We start from the raw sequence: 19,642 nt of genomic DNA, 5'->3' as shown, positions 1-19,642 counted from the left end.
ATTTGTATGGAAACACAAAAGACCCTGAACAGCCAACACAATATTGGGAAAGAAAAATGGAGCTGGAGGAATCAGGCTCCCGGACTTCAGACTATATTACAAAGCTACAGTAATCAAGGCACTATGGTACTGGCACAAAAACAGAAATACAGATCCATGGAACAGGACAGAAAACCCAGAGATAAACCCACACACTTATGGTCACCTTATTTTTGATAAAGAAGGCAAGAATATACAGTGGAGAAAAGACAGCATCTTCAATAATTGTTGCTGGGAAAACTGGACAGTTACATGTAAAAGAATGAAATTAGAACACTCCCTAACACCATACACAAAAATAAACTCCAAATGGATTAAACATCTAAATGTAAGGCCAGACACTATGTAACTCTTAGAGGAAAACATAGGCAGAACACTCTATGACATAAATCACAGCAAGATCCTTTTTGACCTACCTCCTAGAGTAATGGAAATAAAAACAAAAATAAACAGATGGGACCTAATGAAACTTAAAAGATTTGGCACAGTAAAGGAAAACATAAGCAAGAGGAAAAGACAACCCTCAGAATGGGAGAAAATATTTGCAAATGAAACAACTGACAAAGGATTAATCTCCAAAATTTACAAGCAGCTCATGCAGCTCACTATCAAAAAAACAAACAACCCAATGCAAAAATGGGCAGAAGACCTAAATAGACATTTCTCCAAAGAAGATATATAGATTGCCAACAAACACATGAAAGGATGCTCAACATCACTAACCATTAGAGAAATGCAAATCAAAACTACAATGAGGTATCACCTCACACCAGTCAGAATGGTCATCATCAAAAAATCTACAAACAATAAATGCTGGAGAGGGTGTGGAGAAAAGGGAACCCTCCTGCACTGTTGGTGGGAATGTAAATCGATACAGCCACTATGGAGAACAGTATGGAGGTTCCTTAAAAAACTAAAAATAGAACTACCATACGTCCCATCAATCCCACTACTGGGCATATATCCTGAGAAAGCCATAATTCAGAAAGAGTCATGTACCAGTGTTCGTTGCAGCTCTATTTACAATAGCCAGGACATGGAAGGAACCTAAGTGTCCATCAACAGATGAATGGATAAAGAAGATGTGGCACATATATACAATGGAATATTACTCAGCCATAAAAAGAAACAAAATTGAGTTATTTGTAGTGAGCTGGATGGACCTAGAGTCTGTCATACAGAGTGAAGTAAGTCAGAAAGAGAAAAACAAATACCGTATTCTAACACATATATATGGAATCTAAAAAAAAAAAAAAGGTTCTGAAAAATCTAGGGGCAGGACAGGAATAAAGATGCAGACATAGAGAATGTACTTGAGGACATGGGGAGGGGGAAGGGTAAGTTGGGACGAAGTGAGAGAGAGGCATGGACATATATACACTACCAAATGTAAAATAGATAGCTAGTGGGAAGCAGCCGCATAGCACAGGGAGATCAGCTGGGTGCTTTGTGACCACCTAGAGGGGTGGGATAGGGAGGGTGGGAGGGAGGGAGACCCAAGAGGGAGGAGATATGGGGATGTATGTATATGTATACCTGATTCACTTTGTTATAAAGCAGAAACTAACACACCATTGTAAAGCAATTATACTCCAGTAAAGATGTTAAAAAAAAAAATCGTTGGCTCAGAGGTTGGGGAGAGGCAGAGGGGAGAGCACAGAGGGGAGCTGCTCTCGCAGGTAGAGCCATCCCAGGTGGGCCAAGCCACTGTCCACCACCCTCCTGCCCTCTGCCCGACTTCATTTCAGCTGGGCCCTTCTAAGGTCTGCAGGGGAAAGAAAAAGACAGGAAATCTCCACCTCGCCCACGTGCGGCCATCGTCCCCAGACTCTTTATAACGACAATGTCCAGCTTTGGGCTTCCCTGAGATTTAGACTGCAGACTCCTAGAACCATTCTCTCCTCCTGTGGGCCTGCACCTAGCACCAAAGATGCAGAGATGAGTAAAAGCAAGCCCTATCCTTGGGGCCCACAGCCCCCTTTCTCTCCTTACTTCCTGAGCTTTTTACTCCCCATCCCGTCTTCTCTCCTCTTCCCTCTTCCCCATTTCATTTTCCATTTCTCTTAACTGGCTTTTTCTACTACTCTCTCTCTCTCTCTGTGTCTCTCTGCATTATTGGCTCAGGGTGACTCATCACAGCTCAATCAGGAAGAAGTGATTCAAGAGAGAAAGTGGGGAGGATTTAGGAACTCAACAGAAAATGACAGAAACCTTGTCAAGATGGTCTCAAATCAATAAGAAGCCTTTGCCATTGGCTGTGTATCTGAGTCTTGCTGCTTTGTGGAAGAGAAGTTGCTGAAAGAGAAGAAAAAAACACCTGCAAGAGTTTGAAATCCCGAGGGGCTCTTGGTTCTTCACAAAACAGTCAGGGAAAGTTAGAAGAAGGCATTCTATCCAAGCCTGGAGAAAACAAGGGTTAGGTTAGGGATGGATCACAGTTAACATTAGTGAGGAAAAAGCACGTATAGCACGCTGATTTGATTTTCTAATTGTATATAACTTTAAAACATGTTTATTTCTCTTTGTGGTTTTCAATAAGGAATTTAGTTTTTCACATTTTGTAGCCTAACCGAATGGAAGCAGGTGTGGTTCTTAGTGGCATCCATGGGAAGCTTAGATGACTGGAGAGAAGAGCTGTTACCAGGCAGCCTTGCTCCCCCTAGTGTCAGCTATGATGACTGCAGATAAAGTGCCAAGGAGCGATTAAAAACTGAATACCAGTCGTAAAAATTCAAGCCTGTGAAATTATAAAGCTATTCTCAAGATGGAGTGAATTTCAGCATTAGTTTATTTTCCACCTCATGTGAGGAGCTCGCCTTCCCTCTCCTGTTCTGGTCTTAGGAAGGACATTGGGGTCACAGAAGGAACAGTGTTGGTGGCAGAGGAGGGAGGGAGGTGGAAGAGCCACAGGCTGCTGAAGCGGGGGGAGTGGGGGGATGGCGGGGATGGCAGGTGGAGGAGATGCTGAGCTGGCAAATCCCTCTGGCTTCCCCGAACTGCCCAAATTAGATTTATTTTCTTTCTTAGAGGTTAGAAACCAGGAGACTTTGCTTTCAATGTTTCCACTACCGAGATTGTGCCTCTTACCCCCAAAGCACATAGAAGTTGGCTCTCTGCCCCGCCTGGATCAGCACAGCACTATGGTCATTCTAGGGCCCTGAGGACTGGCCTTGGCTCTGACTCTGGTTGACCAGGTTGGGAGTGTGTCAGAGGTTACCTGGGCCCTCGCTGACATACTCCTCAAGTCTAGGACTTTCCCGTGTTGGTTTGGTATTTAAAAAAAAAAAAAGGAGAGAGCATGAGAGAGAGCTAGCAGAGAAGAGAAAACAAATCTCCTGGAGATGGGGGGTCATTTGCAGGCTGCATCTTAAATACTAACACTGCCCCGAGAATTCTGGCTCGTTCTGGGGCCAACACGCTTTCCTTGGCTGCTCTCAATGCTGCTTTGTGTTTTTGAGGGCTTGAAGGAGCCCCCAGCTCCTGCCTGTGAGGGTGACTGTCTGCATAACTGTCCAGCCCTCTGTCACTCACTCTCTTCTTGTCCATGTGCTGCCTGCCTGCCAGGGTCTGCTGGGTGGCTTGGCCCCGGGCCCTGGGCCAACATGTCCCCAGCGACTACAGTTTGTCTGTCTTTCTTCCTCTCTCTCGTGTGTTGGGTGGTTTCATCCTATCCTGGGCTTTGCTTCTGTAGTGATTTATCTGTTAACCAGCATGAGTCATGGTGCCGGATTTTATTTGTTCCAAGAGAAAATAGCAGAGGGCACTTATGCACTGTGGTGTTGGGAGCCCGCTCTGGGGGCCCAAGCCAGGAAAAGAGCTTAGGATGTTCCTTAGTGAGATTTCCACAGCAACCAAGTCTGAGGCTGCCCCAGCCCTGACAACTGTCACCGAGGAGGGGGGACGACTTGGATAAGATCTGTCATTCTGCCCAGAAAACTGGCCCCAGGGGCCCTTTTCCTGGAAATCCCTCCTGGACACCATATCCTTTCTTGAGGAACAGGCCCGCAAAGGGAATACCCAGCATCTGCCCATGGTAGACACTTCACACACCATCTCCTATTTCTTCCTGAAAGTACTCTTGGGGGGTTTGCATCATTGTGCCCATTTTACAGATAAGGAAACTGTGGTCCAGTACGTGGATGTGATGTGCTCAAGTTACCGTGGCTTGGAAAGTGGCTGAGCCCAGGTTTGTGTGGTTCTGAAGCCTAGGCTTTTCCTGCAGTAAGGGCCACCCTAGTGTGCCTTCACTTATCTGCTGAAGATCTGTGCCCATTTTGTGACATTGCTATAACCCTGCAGCAAAGGGCCACAGATGAGAGGCTGGGAAACCTTGGGGTTGGTAAGGAGGAAATGACAGGGCGCAAGGGCATCACCCCCTGGGCCTAGGCTTGCCAGCCAATTTTTGTGGATTTATTCCTCATGGATTTCCTTTCCGGTCAACCCTAAATTCCACCATCAGTGGGTTTTAGACATGAAAGATCCTAGTGAAAATGCAAACTTGTTTCCTGGGAAGGTCAGTAGATGAAGGTAATGGTAGAAGAATTAATGCCTTACCCAAATTCTACTAGTATTTAGTTTAAGTAGATATCACCTAGTGATCTTGAGACAAGGGACCCAGGATGGTGGGTGGACTAATGCTTTGGCAGTTTTCGCACATGTAGCAGGTGGAAGTACTACAGGAAGTAGAAACAATGCTGGACTGGGCTTTAGGAGACCTGGGTCTCAAGGGTGACCTTGGTGTAGGCTCTTTCTAGCTCTGGGCCTTTGCCTTCTTTGCTTGTAAAATAAGGAATTGGGGCTAAATAATTTCTAAGACCCCTCTCAGCACGGGGAGCAGTCCTGAAGGCCAAGCCCACCCATGTTCACTGTGTGTCCACCTGTACCTCGTGGGCCTGCTCCCAGCCACCCTGTCCCTTCTCAACCCATCTCTGCCTCTGAGAATCAGGGTCCCCTGAAGACCCCAGCAATGGTGACTCTGTTTTCAGGCTAAGGAGATAGCCCTGTGTGTGAAGATACCATGTCTTCAGTGAGGTCTCCGGGGAGAGATGGGGCGTGAACCTGTGTCGGGCAGGTGCATTCCAAGCTTATCCACCTTAGGGGCTGAGGGTGCCCATCCTGTGTGGCACCAGGCCTCTGGGAGGAGGTAGGGGTGGAGGTGGAGGTGGGGCAGGGTGCTGGCAGGAGCTTCCCTGGGGGGAGGGTTTGCTTCCGAGCCCGAGCCCGGCAGGTCTCTGGATCTCCCTCCCTACCGCCTCAAGATCCGTCCGCAGGGCACCCAATCACACAGGCCCTTCAGCATCTGACTTCACCAACTCTGAGTTCAATTATTGCAGAAGAATCCAAAAGGATCCTTCAAAGCGGCAGGAGGCTGTCTAGGACCCCTCGCGACTTTGGATGAGCCAAGCCACCAAGTCTGTCCTTCCATTGCAGAGGGTGAGGACAGTTATGTTTAAGAGGCTCCCTTTTGCCCAAGAGAAGCCTCTGTTTCCCATCATGACACCCCAGAATCGGGGAGACCAAGGCTGTGGTGTCATTCTGCAAGAGCCAGCACACCTAACTTCCTTCTCAGTCTCCCCTCCACCAGATCGCCTTTCTCCGTTTTCTCTTGGCTTCCAGGACCCACCCTCTCACTGCCCTGTCCCCCTCTGTGTGCAAACTCTCTCGGCCCCAGCCAGGGTTGCCGCCAGGTAGTGCCCTGCGGATGGTGCCTCAGGTCAGGTGGACAGGTGCCAGGAAGCCTGGGCTGGGCTCCTTCCCCTTCCCTCAAGGGTGCAGTCAGGCCCGTGAAACTAATAACATTGGTGGCTACGTGCAGAAGCAGGGCGGGCAGCGGGGTACAGGGACAGGGTGGCCTCCCTTGGCTTTGGTTACCCTCTAAACCCCTATCTTGCCCATTTCCATCAGAGATTCTGGTGCAGGAGCCAAGAGGGGAGTGGAAGAAGTGAGGAGGGAGGAGGGGAGAAGGGATGGGGAAGGGAAGGGGGCTGAAGGGGCAGAGGGGAAGAAAAGTTGAGCAAGTAAGGAGCGGCGAAAGAAATGCAGAAATCAGGACAAGGAAATGGGCCAAGAGAAGAAAAAAGAAAATTGAAAAGCAGGAGAAAGCAGAGGCAGGGCTAAGAGAGACGGGAGCGGCTTCAGGTGGATGACAAGAATGAGGTGTGAGCAGCTCTTTGCAAAAGCAGCCTCCTCTCTGTCCTCCCAACCCCAGCTCCAGCCCCTTCCCAGGTGTCTCTGGGTCACCAACTTAAGAAACCGGGGATAGAAATTTCTAGGGCTGTGGTTCTCAGAGTGTGGGCCCCAGCAGCACCAGTGCCACCTGGGAACTTGTTAGAAGCAAATTCGCAGGTCCCACCCTAGACCTATGGAATCAGAACTCTGGAGGCGGGGCCCAGTGATCCGATTTAACAAGCCCCCCGGGGGATTCTGATGCACACCGAGGCTTGAGGACCAGCGCTCTAGAGTGGTACTGCAGATGTTTCGTGTTCGTTGCAATGAGTCTTGGCAGGAGCTCTAGACTTATTCTGTGCGCATGAGTGTACGTCATGAGTCTTTCGTACATCTCAAGGGCTGGTCCTGTAAGCATCTGCCCAGAGTTGCAAGCTCCCAAGCTAGGCCCCTTCGGCGGCTTCTGGGAGAGGCACACACAGATAAGCCCTCACAGCACTGCACCCCAACCTCCCTGTCTGGGAACAGGCAACCTGAAGGCCCCTGTCCCCTGCTGCCAGCTGTCCAGCTGCACTCTTTTGACCCTTGGATACTTCAAACCAACGGGACCAAAGATTAGCTCACCCGTTCCCCCAAAGTCTGTCTCCTGTTGCTGGATTTTGCTTTTTCACTATCTTCTCAGTCAGCAAAACAAGTCCTCAGTCATCCTTCATCCTGGTTCATCTCTGACCCCGCCCCCCTCCATTCTTGCCCGGCTCACTCTGCTCCAGCCACACACACTGTTCCTGGAACATCCCAAGCATCTTCCCACCTCAGGACCTTTGCCCTTGCCATTCCCTCCGCCTGGAATACTCTTTTCTCAGATATCCATGATTGTCTCAGATTCTCTGTTTTCTTTAGGTCTCTTGACTGCTGTCACCCTAGCACTGAGGCCCTGCCTGATGGCCTGTATAAGGGAGCAGCCCTCCCCCCACCCGCTGCTCCCAAGCCCCCTTGTCCTGCCTAATGCTTCTCCACTGCACACATCACCATCTGACAGATGATGGGCAACTTCATAATGTGTCTTGCCCCACCAGAAGAAAAGTCCCATCAGGACAGGGACTTTGAAGTTTTGTTCACCGTTGAATTCCCAGGACCTAGCACAGGTTCTCAAGAATGAATGAATGAACTATTGACACTCATACAGCAGGCCCCTTCCTCCAAGCCCCACTCCTTAGGTCCTCCACCCACCTAGACTTCTATAGCCTTCCCACCAGACTCCTCACCTCCAGGATCTCCTCCCATATGGTAGCGTAAGTGATCACCCTAAAACTTAGAACTCTAGTGAACCACCCTCTTGCTCTAAAACCTCCAATGGCTCCCCACTGCCTCCCAGATATAATCCCCGCACTCTGGTATTTCAGAAGCTCTGTGGTACTCCCCTCCCTCTCCCAGCCTCTGGTCTGGTCTACTGCTCTGCTTTCCATACTTTCTCTTCCAGACACATGGGACAGTGTCCTTTCTCTAAACGTGACCTCTTCTTTTCCAGCCCTGTACTCTTACCCATGCTGTTCCTTCCATCTGTTATACTCTTCTCATCCCTGTCTATTCTACACATAGAAATCCTACCCAGGTGGAAGCCCCCTCCTCCACAACCCTCTCCCGATTCCCTCCCCCACCTAGTCCTGCTGAATTAGAAATTCCCTCCCTCACGTGAACTCCTGCGATCCTTTCTGTGTGTCCTCTCTTGGTATTTATCATCCGGGCTTGGGGTTCTGTGCATATACACCCTCTCTTTCTGGCTGGACTCAGCATTTTTATGTGAATCTGCTAGTGCTGGGTCTTGGGTCATCATAGCCTCGACTCTTATGGGGCCAGCAGTGTAGCTGGGCAGGAGGGGCACCACTGCGGTCTGACTGTAGTTTCCCAGTCGGTCTCTGGGCTGGGGCTGCTTCTGCCCTGTGCTGTCTCGGGCCTAACAAGACCTGGGCTCCAGATGTAGCTCAGACACTTACTATGTTATCTCTCTTGGAGTCTCAGTTGCCTCATCTGTAAAGTGGGGACAAGCCTATTTCTCTTACAAGTTGCTCACATCCCCGAACCTGTGGCCCAGGGAATTCACATGCCCTTTTGTTCTTAAAGCCCACTGAGTTCCAAAGGGTTCCCCTGGTGGAACCCACTGGGGCTACCAGGTTCCTGCTTCCCAGCACCCTTGAGGGGAGAGGGTGAAATGCGCCACCTCCCTGAGAGCTGAGGCTTCTTTCTCTGGGGTGAAAGCTTCAGTGACATATTGGAAATTTGTGGGGCCCAGCTCTGTTTTTTCTCAGCACCAGGAGGCTTCCTGCTCCAGTGGACCAAAGCCTTGGTGAGGCCCTCTGCAAACCCTACACTGGAGTTTCTGGGACATCAAACGGTCTTGAAAACCAACTGACTTAATGATTTCAATGTACATACATTAGAGTCATGTGGATTAAATTTCTCTGAAACTACACAAGGGCTTAAAAAGCAGGGGCAGAGAATACTCAGCCCAAGAAGAATTTGTCTTCTCTTTTCATTTTTGTGTGTCTGTGAGTGTTGTTACTGTTGCTGAAAGCAAGGCATGTGGAGAACCGTTCAAGATGTCTGAAGCACAGTTAGTTTTGCCGAGTTTGAATTCTGAGTTGGGAATGTGGTGGGCAGGAGAGGAAGGGTTAAGAGAATAAAGTGGCAGCCCCACTAGGTCTGTCCCCTTGTCCTCCAACCCATTTACATCAGGGTCTGGTGCCCTTGATGTTCAAGGAGGCTCACGGCCTGATAAATGAGGGCCCGACCTCATTGGTGCCTGGGGTTAGAGACAACTGGTGGGTTCTTCTCTGCGGCAATGCTGGGACCTGGATTTTTGGGCAGGGGCTGGGGGTGATGTTGTTTCCCACTGGCACCTCCCGATCCTCAGTGAAAATGGTGATCCTCAGGAGGCCCCAGTCTCCCTGCTAGAGTCCTGGGGAATTCTTTAAAACACAGATTCCCTGGCCCCACTGCAGGCCCAGGAGATGCAGACCAAGGTGTGCCAGCTCTACCTTAAGGGCTGGAAGCTGGGTCCACACCCAGGAGACAGAAGACCCTGGGTCAAAGTGAGCCTCTTGACCAAGTCACCAGGGGTCTGATTTTAGACTTGGCTGCTTGCTGGGTGAAAGCAACCCAAGCCTCCATTTCCTGCTTTACTTATTATAACATTCAAGTTTTAGGTATTTGTTGATCTTTCCTAGCACCCTGAGATAGGTAATTTCATATCCATTTTGTGCATGAGCAAAGAGAGGTGTGGAGAGGATGAGAGAGCTTGTTCCAAGGTCTTCCTCCAAGTGGCAGTCTTTGGACTTTAAACCCTTGCTCTTGTCCTTCCTTTGAGGTACCTCCTGGCATGGGCTTCAAACAACATGTACCACTGGAGTCACCCCTGTGCATAACTGCCAGGTGGTGTCCCCCAAATGACATTGACATCGACCTGTCTTTTCCCCTGATCCACATCCACGGGTCTTCGGTCTGGATAAAACTCTTGGAACGCTGCCTATGGGATGAGAAAAAATGGGGGCCTGGGGAGAAAGCAGAGAGGGGAAGCAATAAGTAGGGTGTGCAGTGGGGTCTATGCAAGTGAGGACAGGGGTTCCTGAAAGGTCCTGTGTGCTCCCATGTATTCTGCAGGAGGTGCAGCTCCCTGGGTCTCCAAGGCCTCTCTGTTTCTCTCAGCCCGAAAACACGCTCTGGTCCAGCGGCTCCCACGATGTTTCTGGCTGCACTCAGATCAGCAAGAGTGGCCATGAGTCAATTCTATTGTACCATTCTGCTCATCTAAGCCCAACCTCCAAGACCCCATTCAAATGCGCCTCTTCTATGAAGCTCTCCCAGAGACCTCAGCCACAGAAATTTCTCCTTTCAAACTCTGGCTGAGCTTCTGCTGTGAGTGAGACAACTTGCTGGCTGCTCTCATGCACGGGGATATGAGGCTAGTGTCCAATGAGGGAGGTGAGCCATGGGCATAAGTGACTCCAACACAAGGTAGGAAATGATACGGGCCATCAGAGGGAGGACTTAGGAAGGGTAAGGCCGTTTTAGGCTAGGAAAAGGATCCAGAAAGCCTTCATGGAGAAAGTGGTCTTACAAAGACAAACATAATTAACACCAGGTTGTATTTTGTCTTGCATTATTTTTAAATTATTTCAAGGATATTAGTGTCGACTCCTCAACTGGTCGGTGAGTTATTTGAGAGTGAAACCATACCAAAATTTTGCAGAGTCTAGTAAAATTTATTAACAGAAGCTTAATAAACATTGGTCACAACAAATTCAGTCTTGGGAAAGTCAGTCCCATTTAATCTTTGACCATTCATACCATGTATAGAATACAGATGCTGTGCATCTGATATCTGGGCTGGTTGAGAGAGACTCATACCATTAATTCAGTCTCTCAAAGTATGTTCTTTTGAGCATCTACTAATTTCCCGGGAGCGTACCCCTGATTTCAGGAAGAAAGACAATGAAATAGGCAATTATCCATTTTGATAAATGTTATGAAAAGGAAAATCCAGAATTCTATGGGTACAGCTAATCTAGTGATGGGAAGGGATGGTAGAGGAGGTTTCTCAGAGGAAGTGATACTTAAGTTGATTAAAGAACATGAAAGAGGGCTTTGGGACTTCCCTGGTGGTCCAGTGGCTAAGACTCTGTGCTCCTAATGCAGAGGGCCCAGGTTCAACCCCTAGTCAGGGACCTAGATCCCGTGTGCTACAACTGAAGATCCCACATGCCATAATGAAGGTCCTGCATGCCACAACTAAGACCCGGCGCAGCAAAATAAATAAACAAATAAATAAATAATTTTTTTTTTAAAAAAGAAAGAGGACTTTTAATTCCAGCCATAAACAACTATGAAAGCTAGATAAAATACATGAAACAACTATTTTCAGGCATTAAATAGCACTAGAGAGCTCAATACTTGAGCAAAGGTAAGTACAGGCACTAAACCCACATTTACCCAGTTTTCTCTTTGAGGGCATTTTCCTATTGCAGCACAGGGAAATAGAGTCCAGTCAGATAGCAGCAGTCTTGCTGGGTAGAGGAAACAGTGATTGGGGCTGAGGCTGCAAAAATAACTAGGATTTGGTGGAAGCAGGCAGAAAGGAGAGCACCACAGAGAAAGGACCCCCAAAACTCTGCTAACATTTCCCCTTAGGGTCTTGGCTGACCCCTAAGCTGTGCATGCGTAGTGTGAGCTTCTGGAAAATCTATCAGAGAAGAGCCACAGGGAGCAGAGATTTTAGAGGTTGCCCAGTGCTTAGGAGATGTTGGGGTTCATGCTCAGTCAGAATAGAGACATTTTAATGACTGCTGTGGGCTTTCAGTTGAGACCTCAGGAAATCTATGCCCTAGGAGTAAAGGCTGCACCATAGAAGTAAGGGCAAAACCAGATACCTGCCCTAACCAAGGCCCAAACCAAGCTGTGGTAAGTTCTAGGTGGTTTCACCAGTATTTTAATTGCTCATCAGAACAAAATGTATTTAAAGGAAGGTAACACAATCTATAGCCTCTACTGTGTACAATTCACAATGTTCAGCACAGAATAAAAATATATATATATTAAACAGGCAAAGAATCAGGAAAAAGTGACTGATAACCATAAGGTAAAACAGTCACTAGAAGCAGACCCAGAGATGATCCAGATATTGGAGTTAGCCTTAGCCAAGAAGGACTTCAAAATAACTGTGATTAATATGTTTAAAAAAATGGAGTCAAAGATGGGCAAATGGGTGAAAGATAGATTACTTTAATAGAATTAGAGTCTATAAAAAGAATCAAGTGGAAATTCAGGAATTGCAAAACAAAATATTTGTAATTGAGAATATATTAGATGCATTTAGCTGCACAATATACCTCATGTACATAGAAATAAAGTTCCTGAGACTATATTAATAAATAGAATCAATTTATATATATATATACGTATATATACACACATATATACATATATATATATATGAATATGTGGTGATCAAGTTTATCCCAGGAATACAAATTGGGCTTAATATTCAAAAAAATCAATGAATATAATTAATATTAACAGAATAAAGGAGAACCATATAATATCTCAATCTTTGCAGAAAAAGCATCTGATAAAATTCAACACCTATTACATACACACACACAGAGACAAACACACACAAATAAACCTCAGAAAAGTAGGAACAGAAGAAAACTTTCTTAATATGAAGGTATATACAACAAACAAATCAATAAACTACAGTTAACATCTTATTTAATTATGAAATATTGAAAGTTTTCCCTCTAATAAGGGAAGTAAGAAAATCACGTTTGGGATCACAACTTCTATTCAATCATGTACTGAAGGTCCTGGCTGTTGTAATTAGGCAAGAGAAACAGAAATAAAAGCTATGAAGGTTGGAAAAGAAGAAATAAAGTAATTACTTCAGATGATCTGCTTGTATACATAGAGAATTCAAAAGGATCTACAAGCAAACTATTAGAAATAATAAATGAATTTAGTAAAGTTGCTGGATATAATGTAAATATAAAAAAGTCAATTGTATTTTTCTATACTAGCAAAAGATTGGAAAATGAAATAAGAATATTCTATTTTAGGGACTTCCCTGGTGGTGCAGTGGTTAAGACTCCATGCTCCCAATACAGGGGGTCCGGGTTCAATCCCTGGTCAGGGAACTAGATCCCACATGCATGCTGCAACCAAGAGTTTGCATGCCACAACTAAGGAGCCCACGTGCCGCAACTAAGGAGCCCCACGAGCCGCAACTAAGGAACCTGCCTGTTTCAACTAAGACCTGGCGCAACCAAATAAATAAATAAAAAATAAAAAGAATATTCTATTTTTAATTAGCATAAAATATTGAGTACCTAGGAATTAATATAATAAAATGTATGCAAGAGTTTTACACTGAAAATTTCAAAGCACTGTTGAGAGAAAAATTTTTAAAAACTAAATAAATGGAGGGATATACATGTTCATGGTTTGGAAGACTCAGTATTATCAAGATTTCATTTCTCCCCAAGTTGATCTATAAATTTAACGCAACCCCAATCAAAATCTCAGCAAGTTTGATTAGGGGAAATTGACAAGCCTATTCTAAAATTCATAAGGAAATAGAGAGGACCTAGTATAGCTAAAACAATCTTGTCAAAGAAGAACAAAGATGGAGAACTCACACTAACTTCAAGACTTGCTTTGAAGCTACAGTAACCAAGGCAGCTTTCTATTCTATGGAGTAGAATAGAGGCTAGAAATAGACCCATACATATAGGGTCACCTGATTTTCAACAAAGATGACACTACAATTTAGTGGGGAAATAGTCTTTCAACAAATGGTGCCAGATCAATTGGATATCCATATTAAAAAAAAACCTTAGATCTTTATCTCACATCTCATACAAAACTTAATTTGAGATGAATCACTGACTTAAATGAGAAAGCAAAATCATCAAACTTCTGGAAGAAAACAGAGGAAAATATCTTCATGATCTTGGGAGAAGCAAAAATTTCTTAAATGGGACACACAAGAAACACTAACCATAAAAAAGACAGATAAATCAGACTTCACTAAAATTAAGAACTCTATTCATAAGAAGATACCATTAAAAGGATGAAAAGGCAAGATATAGACTGGGAGAAGTTCTTTGCAATGCTTTTCTCTGACAAAGGATTTGTATTTAGAATATATTTTTTAAAGTCCTATAAATCAATAAGAAAAAGACATACAACACAATTTAAAAAATGGGCAAAAGACTCAACTGGACATTTCACAAAATAGGATACCAAAATGGCCAATATATTTACCAAAGGTTACTCAACATCATTAGTCATTAGAAAAATGCCAATTAACGCCACAATTAGATACCACTACACACCATCAGAATGGCTAAAATTAACGATTGATAATACCAAGTGTTAGCGAGGATGGGAAGCAACTAGAACTCTCATGTTACTAGAAGAATTTAAATTGGTGAACCATTTGGGGAAAAAATGCTTGGCAGGTCCCACAAACATATACCTTCCCTTTAACTCAGTGATTCTATTCCTGAGTATATACCAGATAAAAAATGAGTGCATATGTTCATCAGAAGACATGTATAAGAATGTTAATAGGGCTTCCCTGGTGGCGCAGTGGTTGAGAGTCCGCCTGCCGATGCAGGGAACACGGGTTCGTGCCCCGGTCCGGGAAGATCCCACATGCCGCGGAGCGGCTGGGCCTGTGAGCCATGGCCGCTGAGCCTGCGCGTCCGGAGCCTGTGCTCCGCAACGGCGGAGGCCACAACAGTGAGAGGCCCGTGTACCGCAAAAAAAAAAAAAAAAAAAAAAGAGAATGTTAATAGTATCTCTACTTGAAATAGCCAAAAATGGAAACAATCCAAAGATCCATCAATAGTAGAATAAATAAATAAAACGTGGTGCATTGCTACCGTAGAATATTACACATCAGTGAAGAAACATCAAGTATGAAACATTCAACAGTAATAGACATAATGTTGAGTAAAACAGGTCAGGTACAAATGCGTACTTAATGTGTGATATCATCTATACGAAGTTCAAACACAGGCAAAATCAATCTATGGTGATAGGAGTCAGAACAGTGGTTACCTGGAGCAGTGGGAGGCACAAGGAGCTTTCCAGGGAGCTGGAAATGTTCTCTATCATGTTCTGGGAGGTGATCACAATGGCCACATACATGTGTAAAAGTTCACCGGTTTGGACACTTAAGGTGCCTATGCTTTGCTGTGGTATAACTTTGCTAAGTTATACCTCAGTCGAAAGATAATAAGATACTCCTTCACAAAAAAATGTACGAGAGAATTTGTCAGATCTGAGTGGTAGGGTAGGGTGAGTCGGGAAGGTAGGAGAGGACATCACGGGAGGAAGGAACAGCATGTTCAAAGAAGCTCTGGAGAACTGGAAAAATGGAAATAATGCAATGTGGTGGAGTGTGGAGCGCAGGAAAGGAGGTGGCGGAAGCAGAAGGAGAAGAGGGTGGGAGGGTAGGCAGAGGCCAGATTGGGAAGAGGGCAGGTAGGATATTTATCGTCAGTGTTCACATGGTCCCTTGACTCGGCAAGGGCTTCTAAGAGGGCAGATCAAAGGGCTAGTCCTTTCCATCTCGGGAAGGAAGGAAAGCCTTGCCTTCTGACAGCTGAAAACCAATCAGCAGAAGGAGAATGGCAATGAGCAGTACACGTGCATGAGGGATCTTACCGGGGCGATGAAATTGTTCTACAACTGATGAACTGCACAACTTGGTAAATTTACTTTAAAAAAAATCACCGAATCGACACTTGAAATGAGTAAATTATATAATATGTAAAATATAATCCAACAAAGTTATATTAAAAATCAGACGCGGACCCTTCCCGCCTCTTGATGCCCCCGTCCCAGAGGGGTCCTTGGGATCTCTCTGGCTCTCTCCCCGCCACTCGGCCTTGCTCTCACTTCCCTTTGCCCCACTGTTCCTGTATTTTAGCTTTGAGCACACTCACATCTGTCTGCTCAGAGACATCCCGCTCCCCAACAGCTCTCCCAGCCGCCAGGACCAGAGGCACTGCCCCCACTGATGAGACCCTGAGGCCCTGAGAGGGGATGGGAGGGGCTCATTATTGGTTCTAGGTGCCTGCTACTTGTGCTGTCCCATAACCCAGAGAAGGAGGGGTGCTCGTTCCCATTTCTCAAATGAGAAGATCAAAGCCTGTGAAATGGGATGCTCATGATTTCATGGACAGGGGCAGATCCTAGGCAGCCCCTGACCTGCCACAACAAGAAGTCAAGTCCCCAGCAAGGGGGGCGTCTACACATGAGGGCCAGTGCGGCCAGCCGATGGAGGGGCTGGGTGCGGGGCAGTGCAGGGCTACGGTGGAGGCGGCAGCTCTCACTCACCACTTCTTGCCGCTGATGTCATGCTGCTGCACCGTGTAGCCAAAGAAGGCGGCTCTGGAGCCGGGGATGACTCGGGGCTTCTTGATGTCCATGTTGAAGGTGTCCGTGAACCCTGGGTGGGGAGGAGAGGAGTCAGGCAGGTGGAGGTCCAGCGTCTTGGCTGTGGATGGAGTATGTTCCCCTATCCCTGGGGAGCCCCAGTTCCTGTTTGGGGAGCCAACAGTCTGATGGGAAAGGCCCAGCCACTGCCCTGGGGGAGCCAATCTGATAGGGGAGGCATAGGCATAAAACCTACTCTTAGAGAGACCAGGCGGGTCTGAAAGGGAAGACCCAGTCCCTTCCCGAGAGAATTCCTGCTCCCATAAGGAAGAGACAGTCCCCGTCCCCCTCCATCACTCCTTCCTCCAACCCTGCTTCTTCTAGCTTCTGCTGGTCTCCTCTTCCGGTTTTTTTTTTCTCTTCCCTCCTTTCTCCTCCTTCACTCCCCACTCCTCCCTCTCTTTCTCCCTTCTCTCACCTCTGCCTGCTAAAGAGTCATGGAGCTGATTTCCCACCTCTCTCGCCTCCCCCCACCGCCCCACCAAGCCTGGGGTCCTAGTGGCCATGGCTCCAGCGCTGCTGGCTGACCACCTCCTTCTGAATCCATATGCAAAGCTCCGCCTGGCATACTGCTCGGCTGGAGCAGCTGAGGCAAAGCAGAGAGAAATTCCCGTAACCCTTTCACCTTGGCCCCTAATCGGTCAATTAACCGATTCCACCTAGTGGAAAGCCTTGGGGCAAAGAGCTTTACCCCTTTGGCATTCTTGTGCTGAATCACAAGAAACAGCAATTCACACTTGTACGCTGCTTAGGGCTCTGGGTCTCCTCACATTTGCCACCATTTACCCTCACAGGACTTGGGGGGAATGGGAAGCATCACCCACATTTGGCAGAGGGGGGTTCAGACCCAGAGAGGTTAAGAGGCTGTCCAGGGGTACACAGTGGGTCAGCAGCAGCAGCAGAGCCAGGACCCCAGGTACCTGCTCTGCTACTCCTTCCCTCCACGAGGCATTTTCAGGCACGTCTGGCCTCGTTACGTATCAGTACCTACCGGACCACCAAACTTGGGACCCATGGGATTTAAGGGGTGGGATCCTACCATGAGCCAAAACTCTCAGATAAGTGAAAACCAATCAGCAGAACAAAACAGTCGACAGAATATCATTGTCGTTCCTTTCATGTGTAGGGCACTTTATAAATTTCACAGAACACTCACATACCTGCTATCATCTGATCTCCACTACAACCCTGTGATGTGGGCAGCAACAGGAAAGCCGAGGGTCAGAGAGGTGAACTGACCTGCCCAAGGTCCCAAAACCTGCTGGATAGGGACTCTGAATCTGAGGCTAGTACCCTTGAGCGTCCCTCTGTCCTTCCCTTGGCACGGACCCCCTGAGTCTGAGTGTTCAAGAGGGATGCCCTGGAGTATGTACTTGAATAAGGCCTACTGTACAGGCAGGAACAAGAGGTTTCTGCTACGCTTTCTTTTCTGCTCAGCAAATGGATACAGTGGCCAAAAATTCCATCATTAGAGTCCCAGAATTAGAGTCCCCTGAGGTAACGCTAGAATACCTTAGATTAGGGATGTTAGACATGTGTTCTCACTCATCCATGTCAATTGATTATTACTGTTGCCTGGAGCACTGAGTTAAGAAGGATTCTGAGGTCAAGTCTGGGCTCAGTGGGCAAGACTAGTGTGATCAGTGAGCAGTACCTGCTGGGGATACAGGAGCAGACAGTGACAGCGAGTGGCTACGTAGCTGCCAACCCTGTCTTCATGACTGCTAATCTGCCACATGAACTTAGTGTCACAGCCCTAAGTGGGGGTGGGGGAAGAAGCGTATGTTATTTACATACTCTTATGTACAAAGCCCAGCCCACGAATGGACTTATCAGCCTGGTTAGAAGCAGGCAGCCTTGGGGAAGAGGGGCCTGGTCGGGTGAGCACAGATGGATGAAGGGGCACAGTCCTTGGCCAATGACGGCATGTCACAGAGCAGAGAGAGATACTAGTGTCACCTGTGTACAGCTGGGAGGTGGACAGAGAGAGGTCAAAGAAGAAGTGGAGTTGCAGACGAGGAACTCTCCAACTCTGTCCTAGGAATGGACACACACACATGCACACGCACATATGTACACACAGAGAGGCACACATGTGCATGCACACATGCCCACACACACACATCCATGCACAGGCCACGCACATTCCCTGACTGGGGGGCAACACTTTATCTGGCTCCCTGGTGCCCCCTGGAGATGTCCCCTGGTGGTCCTTGGTCCTCCCTTTCCTGCATCTGAGCCCAGCAAAGGGAGGTGACCTTGACAAGAGGAAGGCATGTTGGGCAGTCAAGAAATCCAGACCCACCCGCCACTCCCAGGCCAACAAGGGGGTGAGGGCCAGTGAAGCTAAGGCCATAAATTGTGTCTTCAGGGCCTTCTCTACCATCAGTGCTTCTTGGGCAAACATGGCCAGAAGGATCCTTCCAAGACCCGTCAGATCCAATCACTCCTCAGCTCCATATGCTTCATCATTTTCCCACCAACTCACAGTCAAAGCCAAAATCCTTACCTGCAAGGCCCTGCATGATCCCACCCGGTTCCCTCTGCCCCTCATTTCCTGTCCTCCCCCTCCATCCCTCTGCTGCAGCCACTCTGTCCCCTTTGCCGTTCTTAGAATGTGTCAGACCCGTCCCCACTTAGCATCTTTGCCCTGGCTGTTCCCTCTGCCTGGAAAGCTCCTCCCTGGGTCACCCGCGGGGCTCACTCTCTCAAGTCATTCGGGTCTCTGTTTCAATGCCATATTGTCCCTTAGCAGGACACCCTGTCACTCTTATCCCCCTTATTCTCCTTCATTTGCCCTCATAGCACTTATCACTAACATGTTACATATTTATCTGTTTATTGTCACGTGGCTGATATTCTATAATATTCTTATGTCTTCTAAGTGCCGAGAGACGCTGCTCACTGCTGTATCCTTACCGCCTTGAATAAAGATCTAGCTCAGAGTCAGCAGTCAATAGATACTGAATGGTTAGAGACCAGGACCCACATTTGGCTGGGACGCTCTCTCCCCTCAACGAGTAACAGGGGAAAAAATATTCACTGAGCACTGATATGTTCCAGGCACTATCCTAGGTATCTCAGCAGTAATTTTATATTACTTAGTTAAATCGCACACCAACCCTGTGAAGTAGATATTATCATACCTCTGGGAGGTGAAGTAATTTGCCCCAAATCACTCAGCTGGGAGGAGGTTAGAGCAAGCCCATGATCAGGTAGCTTAGGGCACTGGGGTGATGTGCTACCCCTGGGAGAGCAGCTTTTCAGAGAAGGACCCACTGGAGGCAGGGAAAATTCTTTTCAGAGAAACGGGTCTTTCCTCTTGCCCTCAGGTCCCACACCTCCTCTGTCTTTGGGTTTGGTCGGGGGCAGTAGATGGGAGAGGAGGCCGGCAGCCCTGTGCTCCTTCCCTCCCCCAGGGGGCTTTGTCTAGGACTAG

General features: G+C 47.2%; 1 protein-coding gene across 1 annotated transcript in view; it reads right to left on the bottom strand.

Moving 5' to 3' along the window:
• ITGA11 (integrin subunit alpha 11) overlaps positions 1-19,642 on the bottom strand; it is a 124,725-nt gene that overhangs the window by 80,203 nt on the left and 24,880 nt on the right. The window contains exon 2 of the mRNA XM_030875138.2: positions 16,105-16,216. Within this exon, the coding sequence (XP_030730998.1) occupies positions 16,105-16,216 (112 nt within the window). The remainder of the gene's footprint in view (positions 1-16,104; positions 16,217-19,642) is intronic.

Source organism: Globicephala melas, chromosome 2 (genome assembly GCF_963455315.2).
Source record: "Globicephala melas chromosome 2, mGloMel1.2, whole genome shotgun sequence".
NCBI lineage: Eukaryota > Metazoa > Chordata > Mammalia > Artiodactyla > Delphinidae > Globicephala > Globicephala melas.
Note: the sequence above shows the minus strand (reverse complement) of the source record. Positions and strands in the feature narration are given on the sequence as shown.